Source organism: Botryllus schlosseri, chromosome 13, assembly GCF_051294905.1.
Source record: "Botryllus schlosseri isolate E-star chromosome 13, Bs_hap1, whole genome shotgun sequence".
Taxonomy (NCBI): Eukaryota; Metazoa; Chordata; class Ascidiacea; order Stolidobranchia; family Styelidae; genus Botryllus; species Botryllus schlosseri.
Window position 1 is genome coordinate 11,411,504 of NC_137248.1, and position 22,430 is coordinate 11,433,933.

The 22,430-nt window shown below is 41.1% G+C and overlaps 1 protein-coding gene across 2 annotated transcripts; it reads right to left on the minus strand.

Annotated features, from left to right (window-relative positions):
* Positions 1–84: 84 nt before the first annotated feature.
* On the minus strand, positions 85–16,293 carry LOC145454462 (sodium-dependent phosphate transporter 2-like). Of its 2 annotated transcripts, XM_080332459.1 has the most exons (19): positions 14,660–16,293; positions 14,474–14,602; positions 13,117–13,267; positions 12,508–12,648; positions 10,835–10,920; positions 10,488–10,584; positions 10,306–10,425; positions 9,577–9,803; positions 9,278–9,347; positions 8,779–8,813; positions 8,618–8,716; positions 8,344–8,547; positions 7,257–7,382; positions 5,823–5,945; positions 5,690–5,758; positions 5,090–5,187; positions 4,707–4,892; positions 2,853–2,937; positions 85–1,418 (listed from the first exon to the last, which is right to left on the minus strand). In XM_080332459.1, exons 1-19 carry the CDS (start codon positions 14,735–14,737, stop codon positions 1,260–1,262), a joined length of 2,283 nt encoding a protein of 760 aa, XP_080188585.1. In that variant the 5' UTR covers positions 14,738–16,293; the 3' UTR covers positions 85–1,259. The 2 variants fall into 2 exon arrangements, with proteins under 2 accessions (XP_080188585.1, XP_080188586.1); XM_080332460.1 differs by lacking the exons at positions 14,474–14,602; positions 14,660–16,293 and having other exon boundaries at positions 13,100–13,238.
* Positions 16,294–22,430: the final 6,137 nt, after the last annotated feature.

The window sequence follows — 22,430 nt, forward strand, 5'->3', positions numbered from 1 at the left end:
ATTCTTAGGCTATGATAAATGTGGCTCTTGCCCATCGATAACCGCTGCTCTGGACTACTGCAAACATCTCACACACGTCATTAGTTACGGCCAAATGTTCTGTTTCTTTAATTGCTCATACTGCCGACAAACAGAACTCTCAGACCAACAGAAACAAAGAAGTCTCAAGCCAACTTGCAACCATCAATAGCTTCAGAGCAATTTCACTCAGCACTAGATTGAGGCATAACGTACAGATGGGGTTGGGCACCTTTCTTGAACTGTAGGCGGGCAAGTACACCGAAATTATTTATCAGGAACTCGAGAACAAATACGTCCAGTTCTCATTCAACACAATTCTTGAAACAGTTTCAAAGCAAATAAATGGAAGGACCAAGTGGTCGGTTGCGGTGCTAATAAAATGTGGCGTGGATCTGAACAGAAGTAATTCCAGTTGCGGCAAAAGTTCATCGTTGAAAATTATGCATTCTATTAGATCCTAATACAGTTCCATAATTTGTAAATTAACACTCAATTTGAAAGGCATTGCTGACCGTGCAGGCGACTAAAATAAATAAGGATTGATGTGCTTCAAAAATATGGACACTTGGACAGTGCTCGATCAGGGAAATGGTCGTACACTTATTTCAATACCCTGACAAGGTGATGCATCAATATAACTCATGTCCTCAAACGGCCTGAAGAAAATGCCTCGAAACCACAAGTCAATAAATTATAAAAAATTGTACAGGGAAATATAACATACCCACCACATGTACGTAAGCACGTTCGACTCAATCACCAGCATACAAAAGCGCCAGAATCACCTACCTTGGGTCATAAAAGTGAAAATTCGAGCACAACATCTCAATGGAAATAAACAAGTAACAATAGAAAACCAAAGCAAGTGTCCAAAGTACAACAACAAAGTGAAAAAAATGGGCAATTCCGGTACATGCAACGTTGGCACTAGATCAGTATACATTACATCCAAAAAGCTCCAGGAAAAAAGAATTGATTTATGAGGCGCTGCAATAAATCACAGAAAGTTGATGAGCGGATATCGAGTGGCACAAGTTGCGGTCAAATCTGAGAGGGCAGGCAATAATTTATGTGACAGTGGGAAACGGAGACAGTACTGAAAGTAGAACTAAGATGCAGTCTGAAAATCGCTCGATTGTAGCCGGCAGATTCCAAAGCGGGAATGTGCCAAACCGGCGAGACTTTTGTGCGAGATAGCTGAAAGTGTGGATACGCAGCAAAAACGTCGCAGACAGAGTTCAAAGGTCGATGAACGATCTCATGATGAGGAAGACAATGGCGCTAAGTCCGCCACTGACGGGAACGGTGACGAGCCACGCGAGTACGATATTTCGGAATATCTTCCAATCCACAGCTTCCCTGGACCGAACCCAGCCCACAGCGACCACAGCCCCTACCTGCGATGAAATTAATAAAAAAATACGTTATTTCTTCATATCGCGTGATACGATTGTTGATATACAATGTTCTTTTCAATTCGCTACTAGTTGCTGACGATTACCGCCAGTCGAAAATATTCCAATTGTAAACTGAAGTTCTGTACGTCTAGGAATCTCTAAAACCACAAAATGCAAAATAGTATTTTCAATTAACGAGCATAGAGCTACTGACATCGCAATGACCGCGTGACAGTTGATCGCCTGTCGAATTTGATTTGGAGAATAGAATTCAAATATTTTTGTCACTCGGTTTTGTTTCTGTATCCGTTGGATGATGCCGTGAGGTCAAAAAGGTCGAGAACTACTGACCTATGCAGATACACACCGATGCAATCTATTGTGACGAACGCACTCAGCCTCACACCAACGTAACGGCGACAAGCAAACAACACTTTGATATTTCCTGCTTAGTGAATCCGTTCCGTAGGACAACTTGCAAACTTAGGGTACTACCAAAACTACTATGTTGACATACACATGCGAGCATGTGGGTTAAAGTTAGGATAAAGGTTAGCTTTGATAACCATGCTCAAATGTTGGACAACCCTTCAAATGCCTAGTTCCGCTGGCTTGAAGAATCGCATCTGCAATAGGCTCGGTGCGCACTATATAAACGCTGGCTTACACAATCGCATCTGAAATAGGCCTAGCATGCTTTGGCTTCAATCTCCCGGTGGCTTGTAGACAATGCCGTTGAGTATATGCTGATGAGCAATTAAAGAGTGATATCGAATGTCCGCAAACACGTGCGTACATCCGTAATTGATTTCCACTAATACTTGAACGTATGCATTAGAAGATGTGTGTCAAGGCTTGCGTTATAAAAGAGGGAAGGTTTGAAGCACCTGGAATAGGCATCATTATAGCACATAAATTCATAAAAACACGGACATTTTGACTCGCGCAAATTGTCACCGAGGCTACGTAAGACGCGTTGCGTTGATAAGCGTGCATATTTAATTGTTCACAACAGATCAGGGACTTGCTAATTGACAGCACCTCCAGACTCGTCGACAAGCTCGTGAACACGAGGAGATTGTATAATCGTCATCCACGCATGTACTTAACCCTAATGAATTGATGCTATATTAGTAAAGTAAAAAAAAAACCGAAACCCCTCCCTCATTTTTCGGCTGCTTGACAAGCTAAAAGAATTAACACTAGTTCAATCGGAATGCCATACCAGGCATGGTACTGCTGTACATAAGGAACAGGTTCTTCATGAGGTATACAACTGTACATGGACAAGTTTGAAAAGTCAATTCAAATGCTGGTGCCCACTAATACAATAAACTATAAACAACGGGCCACAGTGACACTACTGTAAAGGAATACCAGAGTAAATAAATATAACTAATTCAATCAATTTCAAACAACCACATGCACTCTTACCTTGCAATGCGTAGTCGAAACCGGTATGCCGATATTTGAAGCACCCAACACAGTGACGGCGCTCATAAGCTCAATAGTGAAGCCACTAAGAAACAAATGCCATTAAATACCTTCAGTAAACGTCACGTTTTTTACTCTTGGGCATTTGGCAATTTCATATATATCTATGTTCGTATGTTGGATAACTTGATAAATACACCGCTGAGTAGAGTGTCGCCACTATATAGGGTTAACTCCAGGATTGTAAAATATAAATGAGCATCGACAAGAGACTGCGCTTGTAAGGATCCTGATGTTCTCAATCGGAGTGACTATACAGGGAAGGACATACAATAAATCAATAAATCACCAGGGCCTATAGCGAAGCCAAATCAGGGTGGTATGGGTTTGTAATTAGACTATATTATTATGTAAAGCAGCGGCGGGCAAACTTTTTCGCTGGCGGGCCGCATTCAGAATTTGAATCCATTTGCGGGCCGCACTATATAAAATTGGGATACTAAGCGTAAAATTGAATATTGTTATTTGATTATATAGTGACCGACGACATGGAAATAACACATATGTAGGCATTTGTATATTTAAATCTAATCGAACATTGATTTGATGATAACGTACACGCGCCAGAAATATTGACGAGAATTTATAAGCTCGTCGTCCTCATTGTCAAAATTAGGGACGAGTGTCGGTTTTCCCCGATTATTAGAACTGGATGTAAATTTGAATCTGTGAGCAGCGATCTGTTCATGAATTTGCCGATTGTACTTTTGGTTCAGCTTCAGGACACACAATGCTGACAGCATCATAACTATGTTACACATACCAAGGTCGACTCCGGAATTCCTACCGAAGTGTTGGAGGTTTATCTAGGCTCCTCCTCGCCACGTGATCCGCGTAGGCGGTGTCTTATAAAAAGCATAGAAGGAGGCCAAGCTACAAGTCGTTAAATACGGAAACAAAATAAGCAATATCGGCCTGGCGTAAAATGACCAATGTAGTCGAAACACCATGAATATCAAACCAACGAACAAACATACAAAGAACGAATATCTGTGGTATGATCCACAGCTACAACACCAATGGATTGTTGGTTCGAGTCCGACCAAGGTAGACTCCAGAATTCCTACATAAGTATTCGAGGTTTATGTGGGATCCTCCTTGACACGTGATCCGCATAAGCGTTTCTTATAAAAGCATAGAAGTGGGCCGTGCTACCAGTCGGTAAATACGGAATCAAAAATAGAATATCGGCCTGGTGTAAAATGACAAACGTTGTCGAAACATGAATATCAAACACACTCGCGAATCACTTTTTCCAAGTACAGCACTAAAACTAATAATCTTGCCCGTGTTGCCAACACTCGTGGTCCGATTTACGTTTTACTTTCTGTGAAGCTTAGCAATTGAATACCTTTAAAAAATGCATGGACCTCAAGTTGGGCTATCGCGGCATCAATGAAATGAAAAATACTATTGTAAGAATATAGCTTACCACTATCATGTTGAAATATGGTAGGAAAAAGTTTAATCAAGTGCCTACAGTAATTATTATTTTATATATTTATTCAATGATTCTTGAGGCTTTCGCGGGCCCACGGGCCGTAGTTTGCCCACCCCTGATGTAAAGACTATATGGACCAAAATATGTTTGAAATGCCAATCCCACGCAGACTGACGAGAGGAAGACCGTGTAGAGACGTTACGGACGAGTCAGATGTGCTGTGGCAACCCATTTGGAGATGCCGACAGATAAAGACGAAGCATGGAGAAGGGTAGCGCAGTGCTACATATGTATCTGTGATCTAAGTATCTATGGACTTTTGCAGCGACTTTAACCTTCAAACATGCGCTTACCGGGAAGGAGTCAGGTTCGTCAAGTCTTCCCCCATCGTCTTTATAACTCTCCTGCCCCAAACCCACAACCCCACGCATATCCCGACGCCACCGTAGAACAAAATCCAAACCGGAGTCGCTACATTCTGGTTGGCAGACTGCTCGGTGTAGATGATGTACAGCGCGATCAGTGGACCGATGGCATTGCTGAAAAGGTCAAAGTTCAACACAAATATGGTCTCAAAGTTTAATAGCCTAACAGCTCACAGGTCACCACCGATGCGATCAACAACAGGAGCAAAGATCAGTGTTTTAAACATTGGAACTTACAGAATTGAGAAGGGACGCAAAGTCCGAGGAAATTGGACTTTGCACGTATGACGGAACAGATTCAATAAACGTACCTGACGTCATTTCCGCCATGGGCAAAAGCACCGAAGCAGGCTGTCAATATTTGAAGGAAACGGAATATTTGCCGGACCTCGATCCTGTCCTCCTTATCCTGAAAACCAGAGCGAGTCTATTAGCAAAGGTAGCCTGCGGTATCGCAATATAAGTTACACTTATAAAGATAAACATTCGCGGGGGTGCGACAATAATAGATATGCCTACACATCAAACCGGGGTAGTTGCTAACATTTACAAGACGACCTGAACTCCCAGTAAGAGACAGTACACTCTCACTTCAAAACAAATAGATTTGGCCGCTGAAGTTGCAGAGAAAGTTTGAAGGAAATTGTCACACTTTCCAGCACGGAACAGGATCTATATCACAACCGCAGTACATACTATCGGTAATTACGCAGCTAACACAGAAGCATGGTACTGGGACCTGCGTCACAACTTCAGTAAATACACTATTGGTAATTCAGCAAGTAACGCATTATCCCTCAGGGCTATTTTATGATGCTAAAAAATCAGGGATCGGGCGTCTACTTTGAAAACATGCGCGACACTAGCGACCAATTCAATCGTCTCTGCACAAAACACAAAAACTTGAATACCTCTTCATCGACAACAGACGCTTTAATCTCCCCCACTTCGCAATCTTCGTCATAACTAGCGGGAGCGACCTGCAAAATACACCTGAGTTCCACCGCATACGTCGCAGCTCAACGTAGACGGTAGACAAATTACCTTAATCTCGATCTTGTCGGGGTGCTGACACGCCGACAATTTCCGGAAGCCTTCTTCGATGGCGCCGGAATAAGACTTCTGGTCGGACGCCAGCACGATGATGTCATCAGGTGATTTCATGGTCTGTGGATGAGACGAACCGGAATTGGCCATAATTTCGGGGCGGCAATGGACAACGGGCACACTCGGATAGCTAGTTATACAGGTAGACTCGGGGCGCATTTCAACTTTTTCCTGAGTACTAAATTAGGTCATGGCTACTTGCAGTACTTCTTAAATTATGCTATGTTTTCAAAGTACTTCCGCTTCTCGTTGCGTTTTGTAGGAAAATTACTTATTACACTTGAAAAGTTGAAAGCGGTTTTGGGATAAGTTGGCATCACTTTCGCGGGTGGAATTGTCGCGAGAACCATGTGATATGAAATAGCCCCTGTATCACGGAACATTGCATCTTGTAAATTTGAATACAGCTGTCTGCCAACAACTGCAAATATGTGCCACTCCTCAAGCTTTTTGAAATGACTTGAGCTCAAACCTTTTATTTTGTACTTCAACTTGAAGTTTTGACATATCCTGGAAATCGTTACTTCCCTCGTTCTTCTTTGTTCTTAAGACTTGCACTTATTTTTGAATTTGCAGCCTTGTTGTCTTATTTGCATTGAAAGCACCCAAATTCCATATTTAGAGATTCGGCTAGGCTTCTTCATATCATGTTGATCAACTGTCCTAAATTTACGCATCATGACAATGGCAAGAAACCTAACTGAATGGAATGTACAGACATTTAGTAGACTGTCCAGTGTCCACATATTCAGCAGATTGATATTTTGCCATGAATATAATCTCAAAGCAATAATGAAAACCGAAGCTTGAATATTGGACTCCCGATAACATGGTGTAATCGGCAGGAAATGCATACCAACACTCACTAGCGGTTAGGTCAGTCAGGTCATATAAGGACACCATATCATATAAAATATTGGAGGCACGGCTGCTGAAATTGAAATCACAGGAAACTGTGCCAATATTAGGAAAATATCCCACCACAATGTACAGGATGCCAACCTGGTTCCCAGTATTCATAGTAGGATATTATACAAAATGCGGTCAATCACACATCCTGAAAAGCGAGGCGTGAATGATGTCAGTCGACCACAAGCAATCTCACCTTGAGCTACAAGGTGTCAATAAGTCATATAATGATAACGCAATATGTAACTGATTGATGGAATTTTAATACCTTGCCAACATAAGAGATGATTCATATCCTTATTGGATTACTCGTGGATTGATGTGACATAAATAGGTCAATTCTTCAGTGATATTTTATGCCTGCAAGACCAATCAAATATCACTTAGAGGACAGACTTACTGGGTATCACCATGTATAGAATAGGTTGGAAGATCAACGATATCGAATGTAGTAAAACATACCAGCCCAGCGCACTCATCTTCACTATCATCAAAAGGTTCCTCGAGTTGTGCGGTGGTCGTAACCTCCGGAAGGACGTCCTTTTCGTCGTCAATGTCATTAGCGGAGTGATACTGGTGTTCTGCAATCTGAAATGCAAAATAACTCTAATGTCAAACCGAGGTCAATCATTGCTTGCACATCAAGACTTCACGGAAACGGATTGTGCTTCTACACAGGATGCAATATAATACTGTTTTACAACATGACAAATAGTGCGCACTAACCCAACTCAGTGGAGTGTCAATAACACAGACGAACTCAGTTTCGAAAAGGTAAGCCAAGCCACCACAGAGCAAAGTACCAAGAGGTCAATGGTGATGAAGCAAAGATGTACTAAGACAGTATGACTAAAATAACACAATTCGTTCGTCATTATACATAGCAACCAGACCAAAGTACAGTAATGCAGGGTCATCTAGGTGCCAACATGTATTACAACGTCACTAGAGCAGTGGCCGAATTATCGTTTCGATACATATTTCTCGCTGGTATAAAAAGCACCCAAAACTGATCGCAAAAAAAATAGTGATCGTCCAGTGCATTTGTCACAAAGCGTCACGGCATAGTGGTAGTCAAAATAGCCGAATTATGTTCGAGGCGGTGTTACAGGCATTGATTTCTAAACGTCACAGAAAATCAACATATTTCTAGTTCAATATTTGAACCAAATTTCGAACCTTACGTGCCATTCAAATGGATATGACCTCATACATCTTCAAGCTCAACATTCTATCCTCAAGCTCGCAACAATACAAAATAACACAAAATTTCCATCAGCAAAAGCCAGTATTCAAAGGAATCGGTCATCATCAAGTGATTATATTAGCAGGCATTAGAATGCGGGATTAAGTTGGAGTTTGGGTTTTAATTTAGGTTAGGACAAGGGTTAATTTTGTGGTCACACAGTCACATTTTGAAGTGTCGCACGCTCATAGCTCAACTGTCGCTTTTCATTGCGTGGCACGCTCAAAGGTTGAGCTTGCCATTTAAAATGGTCACATCTTCGCGGGTCTTACACCTCTGACCCAGTGCACGCTTGACGCTCACCCTAGTGACGCTGGAAGCAGAATGGCCGCTCGTGGACCGCGTTCGCTTTTTCCTCTGTATCGTGACTGCCCGCCGCTGCCTGTTGATGTGCACCTCGAAAAAGTCAGACCCGGCATTTTCCGCCAGCGTGATCATCGAAGGCTCCGAGAAATTCTTTCTAATCGACGCCTTCAGGTCTTGCACTGTTGGTTCTGGTGCCCGAGACTGCTCAAAAAATTCACGACAGAAATATAAAGTGATGCACTTGAGAAAGAAAATTGACAGTCTTGAGCACCTGCAACACTTGCTTTTCGAGCTGTAGCAGAGCCGGTATCCTGACGTGGTGGTCGCCGGTAGATTGCGACCTCGGCACGCGGCCCTGCAGCTTTCTCTCCTGCGATAACATGGGAGCATGATGACGTGCACAGGGGATAAAAGGTAAAATCGGATACGAACCTCGGCTACAACGCGGCTCGCGTGATTTTTGGCGGCTGCAATAGAAAAAACAAGACCTTGAAACGAAACCACATACCAGCATTCGGGTTGGGTTAAAGTGGATATCGATGCTCACAAAACCGACTTCAATTCACGATTAAAGCCGGGCAATGTCAAGTGCTTTGATCCTAGATCAGGCAGCTAAGTTACAGATAACTTGACATTCGTTGCGCCTTGCGAGATGATAACTACTTTCCAAAAAGATCACTTCTACTCAAGTTTGCGCTTGACATTTTATTGCAGTCTTGCTAGGATTCAAGGCTCTGACTGAGGCGTATAATTTCAGGTCTACTTGTAAAAAATAATTCATATATTACAATTAATATTAGATTTGATTGGTCGAAGCATTGTGCACAGCCTAATTCCTGACATGGGACGGAAAAGTTATGATTATCGGATTTATCGCTGTAATCCACGAGTCGAATCGTCTCGCGACTACACTCGGGATCATATCACACACCTTTTGCTTCCAACGAATTCCGAGATCCGTTTTTCTTCAGCGAGTCTTGTCCGTTTTCGTTGACATGGTTCTGTCGATTAAATACAATATGATAACGTGTCATGAACTATGACAAGGTGTGCACCATGAAGTTTAGGAGTGTACGATCAGTTTTATTCTTTCAATTTCAATCACGACAAATAAATGAAATTGTTACTAAACTCGCTCATTTATTGTACTTATCGGACATTACAGATTGTCAACATTACTGTCACCCCCAGCACGCTCACATATGAAATCAAATCAAATCAAATTACTACCTCGCTCGGAACTTTTGTCGGGCCGTCGCCAGCACCTATTCCATTTGCAATTCCATTCTTGATCAGCGACACCCTCTCGCATTCGCCATTCAAATCATCGTCAGGATACGGTTCCTTTTCCGATATCGTTTCCAACGTTGGGGGCATGATTATTTTTTTAACTGCAGGCTGATTATCCTCGGGCAGATTTTTCAGCATTAGGTCATTCATACGCTTTTCTTTTTCACCTAAACATATTATATTTCAATACGCATACGCTGCGTACACAGACCCTGGAAGATAGTGCAGGTGCTGATAGAAAATATCACCCAAACTTTGTTTAATTGAACCATCTTATTCTGAGTATTCTCCGAAGGAAATGGGTCAGTCATGTTATCAAGCTATTGTTCAAGTTGGTTCTATTGATTATATAGTGTGACAAATTGAAAATAGATTGAATGCAGCAATGTAAATTGCAAATTTTAATTGTATCAACACTGTGAAGGATTCAATTACTGAACGTTTTTTCTTTTTCTGTAACAGACGCGGTCTCAATTTAAACAACACCAATTCAACTACATCTGTTCAATAGTCGGCTAAGTATGGAATATCAATGCAGGGCATCCTAAATTAAACATTGCAAACATCTACACTGAAATATAAAATACCAACAAGAAAAAAATCCACCAACAGACAAAGAAGCAAAATAGCGCAGTTGCTCGGAATCTCATTATTGCAATAACAACTTACGTTCAATAGACTGGACCATCTTAGGCACATAGATAATCCGCACACCAAAGTAGACAACAGCTGCAATGATGAGAGGTATGACAAACTGCAGCCACATAGGGATGTCATGAAATCGTAATACTGTAATGTAAAGAATGTATCAGAAAACACAGCATGCTATGAAGACAGCCAAGATGATTTACTTTTAAAGCCGGAGTGTAACACAGAGAACGTATTGATCAAGAGAGTGCCGGCATATAAAATCGGCATTGCAACCAAGCCAGGTGGTACTGGGTTTTCCTGAAACAAGACAACATAATTAATTGAGGAGATAGTAGGCACAATTGCAGAATACTGTTGACTGAAAGTCAAAGATTTGGGATACATCGATCTATGACCTGCACCATTGCAAATTAACATGGTAGTGTCACATTAAAGAAACATGAAAAATCGGAATTACCATCCACCCCTGTAGATCTACCAGTGCAATATCATGACACGAATAAATGACAGCAATGTGAAGTTGCTCAACAACAAAGCATATTCGCACCTTAGTAAATATTAATCGCCTCAGCAGCCAGTAAAATATTGCAGCCATTGCGCCAGCAAGTATCGGTGATATAAACCAGGAAGCAACTGCAATAAAGTAAGTGTTTATAAGCATGCCACAATCATCAAGTAGAAGTTAGTAAATAATCGAGGTCAAAATCTACTAGGGTAAACAGGTACACTAGTCTCAACCATAGGCGCCGAACGCTAATTTTCCTTAGGCATGCGAGTTCGATGACGTCACAAAGGAATGACTTCATGATCCGACGGAATTGATAATTAGGGATAATATAGCATCAATTCATGAGGGTTAAGTGCCTGCATAAATAACGATTATGCAATATCTTCGTGTTAACAAACTTGCGCGTATGATAAGCTTGTCAACGAGTCCGGAAGTGCTGTCAATAAGCGAGTCCCTGATCACTAGCGAACAATTAAATACGCCGCTTATCAACGCGTATTACGTAACCTCGGCGACGATTTGCGCAAGGCAAAATGTCAGAGTTGTTGTGGAATCTGTTCTATAATGGCACCGATTTCAGGTTGTTCAAACCTTTCTCGTGTTTTACTTCTCAAGCCTTGACAGTTGACACACATCTTCTGATGGTTATGTTTAGGTATTAGCGGAATTCACTTACGCATGCACGGCGCACTCACAATCGCACATGTCTGCGGACATTCGATGTCATTCAGGTCAGCGATGTCGCTCTTTAATTACAATCGCTAACCAACAAACACCTAACGGCATTGTCACCAAGCCATCGAAAGATTAGAGCTAACGCATGCTAGGCTCGAGAGATGGGAGCCAACGCATGCTCGGCTCTAGACGCGATAGTTGGCCAGCGACGATATCTTTCGTACCAGGGATGTTGCAGATGCCATTGTGTAGGCAAGCGATAATATCGTGTGCGCCAATGCAGATGCGATAGTGCAGGCAGCGATGGCACCGGGCCTACTGCTGATGTGATTGTTCATCATGCTCAAGCGAGTGAAACTAGGCTTGTCGGAGGCGCGATAAAGCAGGCAAGCGTCCCAAGCGATGATTGCCGAGCGCGCGGCAATCAATGACACAATTTGGCGATCATCTTGGCGATCATCTCAGCGGGAGATCGCGTCGCGTTACATTGTGCACAGACAAATCTCGTTAATTGGCAACGCGCTTGTAGCTAATTGGCCGCGCGCAACGGGTTACCTCGCTCACATAAGCGGTAGCAGGTAATGTCGTAAACGGAAATACATTGCGATTCGTTCTAAATAACACAATCGGGGTTTATGCCGATTCATGCCAAACCGAACTCTAGGCATGCCGCATACCTAAAAAAATGTCTAGGTATGCCTGGCATGCCTTGCATGCCCAGGTTCGGCGCCTATGGTCTCAACTGATGGATTTGTTCTCGTGAATAGCAGGTACTGTACCATGCGATTTTCATGCTGGACGACTGGACGTATTTCAGCACATTTATCACACAAGACTCTAATCTACAGGGCCAGCCAGTAGGCTAGGAGGCAAGTCAACAAATTACATTTGTACAGTACAGTGTAGACGTGCCACTACAATCATCAATAGATCAAGAATAAATTCCTTTAAATTAAAACACAATCCTATTTAGTGAAGTCATCAGTGGTGAACAGTGCGAGTCCATGAACAGTGACAACACAAGAATTCACGCCTACCTATCAACCCCATCTTCGTCCAATTCACACCCTGGGCGCCCATTGCCACAATGGAAAATCCAACACAGGCGCCAACGATACTGTGTGTGCCAGATACTGGCATTTTCAGAAAAGTGGCAATCAACTGCCATAGTCCAGATCCTATCAAGAGAAAATATTCAAAATACGACACCCAGATACGACACAAGTGCTCCTCCCTCCATGATAAACCAGGATAGGAAGGCCGATGGATTTAATTTTCTTCCACGTTAAAACAACTTTCAAACCAAATTCACACTTGATTGTAGTGCTTATTTTTGTCATACTTGGCTGTATCAATACAATGCATCGTACATTGGCTGGCAATAGGTTTGCATAGCTAATATTGACTTCATACAAACTGAATTTACATGCAAAACAACTAATTAACAACGCAGCTTCATAGCATCAAATGCCTTTACTGCAAGTTGTTTACTTCAATGAACCATTCAGAGGTCAGGCAGTTCACTTCCAAGAAGAGAAGAGTCCCTTTTAACACTGGAATGACCCTTAATCAGAAACTCCAACGCAACAAAATTAATTTACCACGCTTAGCCTACGTAATAAACACTACCTCCTTCTAAACTTTACCGATCATGGCGCTGACTTCTCCCACCATGAGTGTCTTCTCATTCCCAATGTAGATATTCGCGTCTATGATACCCTTTCGTATCGTCTCCCCGACCTTAGCCCCGAGTAATATGGCACCGAGGGTTTCAAATACGGAAGCCAGGATACATGCCTGAAATGTATCGCCGTTGTATCAATTCTTCAATCAAAATGAACGCAGCATCATTATGTACAACGGTACATTGTGCAGTATTTAACTGTATAACTTCACATATCCACCACAACAGAGAAATATGGCCTTCGAATAGACTAAAGGTCAACTACAAAAAAACAATAACGACATACTAATCTGATTACCAACCCGAGGAGGTCAAAGTACTGAAGTATATGTAGAAGTAATGTCGTAAATATTTACTTGTGTACAGCAGATTTGTGATTTCTGAGTAAAAAAGTTATTCCAGGACTAGTTTTGCCCTAAAAACCCAAAAGCGGTTAAATATAAGTGAAAGTGGTTTAAAATCTCCTTTGAGTGCTTTGATCACCTCTTTTGCCAATTGATATGCACATTGAACACCTAGTCAATAAATAATTTTCACAAACTATTAGTCTAGATATTGTAGCATTTCCTAATAGGTCAGACGTCTGAATCTATGTTTTTGTTCGCAGTCAAAATGACCAACTTGACAAATAAGAATTTTGAAAAAGAATAGGGTCAACCAAGAGCAGAGTCATAAAATAATCATGGAACAGCATACCTGCATATCTAATAAAAGGATAAAAGTTGCAGGCCTACCACTTGAAATTCAGATTAAGACCAATTGCAATCAATCAAATAAAATGATTGTATGCACCTGCTTTTTTGTTAACGAAAAATGTTTTTTTGTGCTGCAACAAACCAGTTTGAAGACATTTTGAAAGTATGTGTGAGTGCGCAGTGAGCAATAGGGCTTGAAATTCCATGGTATTTTGGTCGCTGGACTTTGAGCGTATCATTTTGGGAGTTCAAGTCTCAAGGATCTCAACATGTTGTTATCGGCATTAGGGTGGATTTATAGCATAGTTCAGGAGGAAACTAAATTTTGCGACACAATTGGGCCAAGTCCTGTGAAATGACATTCAGACACATTAATCATAGTTTAAATTTGTAGAAATCATTCACGCAAAAAATAACACGAGACCTCGTTGTTAACCATAATCAGAACACAGTAATCTCGCCGAAATCAGTATATTCGAGTAATGGTGGCAGAGATATTTAAAATACCAATGCAATCTTGACAAGACTGACGCAGTTCGACGAATGATAAATGAATAATTATCGAAGTAAAATGTTCAATTTTACAGCAAGAAATTTTCGTTTACAACAAAATTTCAATTTTACCTGTCTTAGAGTCAATGTCTTTGCACCAACCGTTGTACCAAAACTGTTTGCCACATCGTTAGCACCCACGGCAAAGGCAAGCACGAATGCAATGACGAATCCCACAATCAGTAGCCACAGAGTGTCGGCCTTGATTTCAAAATAGAGTTGGTACAGAATTGCAAATCAATGCCAAAGAGAAATTACCTGGAATTCTGCCAATGACATACCAAGGGTGGTCGCAATAGCAATTGCTGCTGTGGTGACAGCGGCTGTAGTTGACATGTTTGCAGTTTAGTTACAAAATAACTTACAACGAATAGTTTTGGCGTAAGGATGCTGATGTTCCACCAACACCCTAGAGCCAACCGACACAATTTGTGAAATGCCTCGTTTAGCTGCAACATAGAATAAGCACATATTTTAGGGGTCATATTTTTGCAGATTGATTTGATAACTACAATCGAAATGGGCTTGTCAGCGCTACTCTCAAGCCTGAGCTCTTAAGTTGCACCAGTTGGCAATAACCTAGGACTTTGATTGGGTAGCCTACTCAGGAAAACGAAGGATTTAAGAATGTGGATATATAAATTCCAAATTGTAATTGTGACACATTGGGCTGAGTTTTGGTTTTCATGCACCACATAATTGAAGCTGGTACACATGTATATAGGCTACAATTTATAACGGCAAATCTTGAAATACTAGTACCGGTATATTAACAAAATTGATAGAAAATTATATCAACATCGGTGTATCCAGAACCTAGTTTGATCACAGACCCCTGTCATTCAATTCCAAGGTTACATATTGTTTGATTTTTCAGAATTTATCTACAGAATAGCGTTTGCAGAACTAGCCCATATGCTCACATAAATATCCTACTATATGGTAGCAATCTTAGAAAGCAACAATGCACTCATATTGAAAGTATAGTAACAGTAGAGGTACACTATGTGACGTTTTCTCCATTACATCTTATTTTCGTCGATATTGCAATTTGCAAACTGTTCTTGATGAATAAACTGTCATATTGCAAACGTCAAATGAGCTACTCTGTGGCATTTTACACCAGGAGAAATGGTGACATGAAAATAATCTCAACCAATGTCAATCACTGTATGAGTTAGAGTTCATTTCACCATCAGTATCAGTCACACCAAATATCAAATAAGGAGCTGGCCCCCCAAGACCTGTGGTCTTGAAACAGTGACTTATAGTCACTTAGATCAGGGGCCGACATAGTCGACATGCACAAAGTATAGACAGAAATAAAAATATTCAACACTGAATTTAGAGCAGCTCATATACACCACAAGGTCACTAAAGTGTGCTCATTAGCCATTCAAGTAACGCAGTAAAGACACGTTTCGTAAAGTTCCAACAGCGATAACTAAAATTCTGAACCTTTTACTGACATTGCAAAAGCATACAAACTTTTCGCGGACTAGTAACTAACTGCTCGCGGACTGGCACCAGTCCGTGGACCACAGATTACATACAACTGATATATAGACGATACCTAACGAAAAGTTACGAGCACACGAATCCCTCGACTTGCTAATTTTGTCTTTCACGTACTAGCGTGCCGACAGGGATAGCTGCCTACGGTACATGGCTTTTTATCAAGCATGATACATAACGTTGTCTACTGGCGGCAGTTACATTTAATTAATGCATGCTATGTACGCGTATATTTTAATGCAACATCTCTTATTTTATAACATTACACTGCGACAACACGACTTACGCGAGCTATGCAGCAACATTGAGCTACAACAAACGAACCTGGTCGCGCGCTCTCGCGACAATGCAATGTTCCGCGGCTGGACAGATCGAGAACAAACACCGATCGTTTCACGTGGGATAAGCGCACGTGGTTCATTTTCCCTCGCTAAAATGACATTGTGTACGATTTCACGTTTTCTAGTACCAAGAGCAAATAGCAGCCACTTATTAGCTCGCTGCGTCGCTTGATCAAGATTTTTGCAGGTTCCGCAGTAGCCGGTTCTGCGAAACTATATTTCAGAGCAATTTTAACAACAAAGTCCGGCTATGTTAAATTCTGCTCCTAAACCGGATTGTGATCAATCAATCAATCAATCAGGTTTTTTAATATTTTCATCGTTTCAATACATCACAAGACTGCGATACAGTGAAAAGATAGGAAGGTGTCGAAACAACTTGGAGTAGCCTTTAAGATCAGACACCCACCTTAGCCTAGGCGAAGTAAATAAGAGGCATGCACACTGAATGAAAAGTAATGCAGAGAATATAAGACGCAATAAGTGACAAAATGCTAACAACTAATCCTATTATTCAGTTGTACTTCGCGCCAATAAACGATTGGTTACTATGGCCTACTTCGAAGACGCTATCATTTTCGTATCTTATAATTCGGCGTGGATTTATGTTTATGGTAATAGATTGATAAGTGCGTATAGTTGCACGCACAATGCACAGATTGCAGTTTGCACACGTCTTATTCACGAGTCCACCACTTGCGTTGGTAGATTGTCGAAATAATATATTATTAAATGATTTCATCATTTCAAAACACCACAAGACTGTGATACAATGTAAAGATAGGACTTGTATATAATAGATTATGTAACTTGCACGCTGCTTCGGACCTCGGTCGTTGTAGGCTATCTGAATCCACAGCACCCATGGCCTGCCCCCATTTTCACTGCATATACAATCCCAAACCGGGGCCTACGATATTCAATTTTGTTTTGCATGGTCTCTGAAGACAGCTCAACAATTCCATGGGGTTGACAGAAAAATTTGAATTTTTTTTTTGATTTTCCTGTTTAAATTAAAAAATTCAATTGGATCTGCGGAGCCCTATACTTGTTAGAATTGAACCAAATTTGGTGTGCAGCGTTTTTGAGGGTAACCGGACGATTTAAGAGGTGACCGGCTTGAATCGGGAAAAAAAATTATTTTTGAACAGCCCTCGTACATGGCATATGATGAATATTGAACAGGCTTCAAAGTAAACGAATTTCCTGTTTAGTTGATACAACCTATGGTTTTAGTCCACGCATCAACATTAAAAAAGCAGGTTTAATGTTATGAATTCCAAGCAACGTTTCCCGGGCCGCACAGAAAGGCTTCGCGGGCCACACTTTGCCCAAGTCTGGTATAGGCCTACGAGCAATAAAAGTGGGCTCTTTCTGGTCATATCGACAAAATGTGGTAACAAATTTATTCTATACATCCTTCTTGCTCAAACACTATTTCTCCTCTAAACTAAACACAGTAAAACACACATAATATTAGAGTTGGATCCAGTAGATAAACGCCGCTTACATTGAATTATAGGCTATCGTTCATTTTTGGAATATACCCCGCGAGGGGCATTCAGAACAATCTAAACATGAACGCGTGACTCATATATCGTTTCTGTATTTCGAAATACCATATGGCAGTTATCCAGTTTGACGCGGTCTACGTGCTGGTGCTATTGATAATTAGCCTAAATCCGCACATTAGGCTACCTGAAACGACTTATAACATTACAATAGTTTTTGATATTGAAATTGTCTCGCAATCGAAAAATTTCACTTGATAAAAGAATTTGAATGAAATGATTTGACTCGAAGTGACTTGCGACTGATCCAGACACTGACTGGCAGACTCTGGTGTCTGATGCCCGGGTCATGTTACCAGGCAGCACGGCACCTCAGCTGAGGCACGGCGTTGTAGATCACACACTACATAATAATGCTATTGGTGCGACTACTTAAAAATCGCTCATGTGTTGCCCCGAATATTTCAATGACTTCTTTACCTCTGAATCAAAAGCGCACAAGTACAACACACGCGCGTCCACGTCGTCCAAATATCATATGATCGACCGAAAAGATCATCGCTCCATCAAATATGCCGGACCTGATGTGTGGAACAGTATCCCGCCGGCCATCCGGCAGTCGACGAGCATGTCCACATTCAAGTCGAAATACAAGCAATTACTACTAAATAAATACAGTCCATCCTCAAGATTACCGGACCACGACTGACCTATCGATCTCGCTTCCCATGACATGCCGCCCTATTTCTTGTCGCTTTCTTTTTCTATACTGTATTCTTTACTTTCATTCAGTGTGCATGCCTCCTTTTTTACTACGCCTAGGCCAAGGTGGGTGTCCGATTCCATTGACAAATCCAAGTCGCTTCGACATCTTCCTGTCTATTCATTGTATCGCATTTTTTGTGGTGTATTGAACTGATAAAATTACTAATAAACCAATGATGATGATGATGATATATAGCCTGCGTCTGCAACCGCGATGCACGCGCTCGCACTATGGATCTGAGGTCAGAAATATTGCACCATCAAAACTACGCCATTCATGAACAATGTCGAGGTGACGTCGTATAATGACGTAACGTAGTGATAGCATCGTATATGTACAGACTTGTACAAACTAGTGAATTTTAAAAAAGCGCAACTAGAACTAGAACTAGAACTACTCAATTTTTAAGACTCGCAACTATAACTATAACTAGAACTACCCAATTTTCAAATTCCGCAACTAGAACTAGAACTAGAACTACTCAATTTTCAAAACTCGCAACTAGAACTATAACTAGAACTAACGAAATTTAATTATCGGCAACTAACTAACTAAAACACAACTAACTAAATTTAATTCTCAATCAACTCATTCATTTTTATTTTATTCGAATTCGGCGTTCCAGCCTTCCACATTAACGTCGGTACAACGAAATTACAGAAATATCAGACAGACAGAACTATTCTGTAATCAGTACAGGATAAACTAAACCATTTTCCGCAGCTGTTGCTGATTGCAGCGAATCAAAAAGAGTCGCGAAAATGTTTTTTCGTTGAGTTTTGCCCTCTTTGGGGAATACAAAATCCCAGCATGCGAGAAAGCCCTCTTAGTTTCGAGATAATACGCGCCAGCGCACAGCAGGAGATCACAAGTTCACATTCCAATTAGTAAACAACCTCAGCGGTAGATCGCGTGTCCCTGCGCACTGTCGATTGTTGTAAATTTGTCGAGTTATCAGTGAACTCGGCATAATCAATGTATTAACTATGATCCAACAATGACCATTTGATCCTTTGTCATGATCACATCAGTAACCCTCAGTAACCTCACTTGTCAAGCGAGGAGAGTTCTCATCACGCAGGACACACGAGTGTTTTCTAGTTGTTCGGCAACTAATATTTTGTTGTAATGCGCAACTAAAACTACAACTACAACTACTGAATTTTCAAAATCTGCAACTACAACTAGAACTAGAACTACGGAATTTTCAAAATCCGCAACTACAACTAGAACTAGAACTACTAAAAAAACTGTTAGTTAGTTGACCGTCAACTAACTAAATGTTTAGTTTGTACAAGTCTGTATACGTAGCGTCGAGTTCACGTCACGCGGATAGATGTCTCGTACTAAAATATAAAATTACTCGGTTATTTACAGGCTATTTTCTTGATGTACTATTGATGCCAATACTGATTGCTGGTGGTCTTATATTTCGTTCCGGCTTCCAAATTTCCACGAAAAAAAAGGCCTAATGAGGCAATTTGGGATATCTGGAATATCGATGTATGCTACAAGTGCACTTTGTCACGCGGTAAACCTCTATCGCATCTCATATATTTTTCTGCGGTTTTATTATTATAATTTATATTTATACTAGAGCAGCTTAGATGCGAATTAGGCCAAGTTGACTTTCTGGCGAAGAAATGGCTCTTGGAAATTCATGAAATTCCTAAAATAGTATTTACGGTGGGCACTACTATATTAAATATTTAAAGAATTGGACACCGTAAATACTATTTTATTCATAATTAAAAATTTTCGACGGCAATAACTCCGCTTCGACTGGTTGGAATTGAACCAAATTTGGCGAACGTCGTTTCTATAGACAACCTAACACCTTCATGGGGTGAACAGAAAATATTCAAATTTTTTGTTATTTATTTTTATATAATAAATAGAAACTTTCTTCTCCTGTAGCAATGCGGCTACTGGTTGGAATTGAACCAAATTTGGTGTGTAGGCAATGTTCCCTCTAATTTTTGAACAGTCTGCACACACTCACCAACTCACTGCGCAGACCCTTGGACAAAAGTGCGTAACGACTAAAAAAAGGTCATCACATCGGATTTTTTGTGCGCAAGTTAGATTTTCTGTGCGCAGAGACCATGTTAGGACTGCGCATTTGCGCACGTGCGCAGCTTAGAGGGAACATTGTGTGTAGGCTTAAATTAGGTAACCTAACAATTTTATCAAGTAGCCAGTACGATTTGAGAAAAAAAGTCATTTTTGAAGAGCCCTATTGTACAGTACATATGTCGCGTATTCACGGCAGGCCAATTGGGCAATTGTACGAGAAAATCGAAAAAGAGTGGCATTTAAGGTATGGATATATATCTTCGATTATAGTCTCGATATTCCTACTGTTATCCATGTTCTCTTCTGGCAATGTCAATCGTGTTAGCCTAGCCGCTCGCGAAGGTAGATTTACAAGAGCTGGACGCTTGGGGCGGTTGATTGCGACATTGCCTCGAAAGCGAGGAAGCGACGCGTTTCCGATATACCGTTACGGCAACATGGCGTTCACGCTATTGATCTGACGTTCAAGTGTGGAATATGTCATTACATCATCAACTTCGCAAGTCATGCTAGCCGTAAATAGAATCTCGAGGTAACAGCACTCTAGAATTCTATATTTGTCGGGTTCAAGTCACGTGCATATGGCCTACTGAGCGTTGTATGCAGACTTGAACAACTTGATTCTAGTCGTAAATTAGAACGAAATTTCTGGTGTTCCTGAGAATACTACGGGGGAACTGTATAGTGCGAAACGAGCTAGGCTTGCTGTACACACATTTGCCATTCCTATTTTTCATGCTTATGATAACAAACTCTGATTCGATATGAATTCAACTTGAATCTTTTTTCTTCTTAATTCGGAATTCAACTTATAATTTCCATTTTTCGCGAATTCAGTAATTATAATTATAATTTGTAAGAATCTACGCTGCTATAATTCTAATTTCAATCTTTATTTGAAAAGACTGAACAGTGAACATGATCTAGTCCAGTGGTCGAGGCCCATAGGGGGCGATTTTGGAAACAAGTGGGCCAAAATACCCAAGGGTGCGACTGGGGGCGAAAATGTTAGAAATGAGAGACATATTTAATTAACACGGCCAAAAATGCACGCGAAAACGGCTCATTCTGCCTATGACGCGAAGGTTGACTAAAGTAGGTTAAAGGTCAACTCAACGGAAAACAGACGGGAAAACCGGTTTTCCGAGCACACTCGAAATAAAGAGCTTTTGTTTAGTCAATTCACCAGCGATCAGACTTAGGTGAATAAAGTTCCCCTCTAAAAATTCATTCTAATGCCGTAACCATCTCAATCAATTCATTACCAAAACCGATCGATCCTATTTATACGAAGCAGTGTGTTGCTAATTGAGTTGCTGCCGACGGTGCCAACTATCCGATAATAATAGCGGGCTGGTGATCTGAGAGCGTGTCGAAGTGATAAAACGCCACTCAAGTTTAGATAGCATAGTGCATTTCAATATCCATGATTGTATTACAACCGCTAAACATAATGAGTCATTCATTACCAGACGACGCTTATTGTCTGTACAGTGTACAACAGGGTTGGGGAGGTCAAACATACGGCCCCCGGGCCGCATTCGGCCCGCCAGGCGATTTCATGCGGCCCGCGAAGCAATTCTGAGTAGATTCATGGCCTACTAAAAACATGCCATGGTAGATTGAAAAATATGTACATTATTCAGTACATTTGTAATATCTGTCAAAATGTTTTGAAGGAAATACTTGCGTTAAATAATCCCCCGAATACAGCAAAATGTCGAGCATGTGCATAAGGCACATTATAATCACCCAGCTGCGGTGCTGTGGTTTCACTCTAGTTTCCACTAGGAACAAATCGGTGACACCCAATTGCGAGA

Coding starts and splice junctions, on each gene's coding strand:
- LOC145454462 (XM_080332459.1), bottom strand. CDS start 14,737: ATGTCAACTACAGCCGCTGTCACCACAGCAGCAATTGCTATTGCGACC. Junction 9,804..10,305: donor GATGGTCCAGTCTATTGAAC/GTAAGTTGTTAT, acceptor TAATATGTTTAG/GTGAAAAAGAAAAGCGTATG. Junction 9,348..9,576: donor CGACAAAAGTTCCGAGCGAG/GTAGTAATTTGA, acceptor TTTAATCGACAG/AACCATGTCAACGAAAACGG.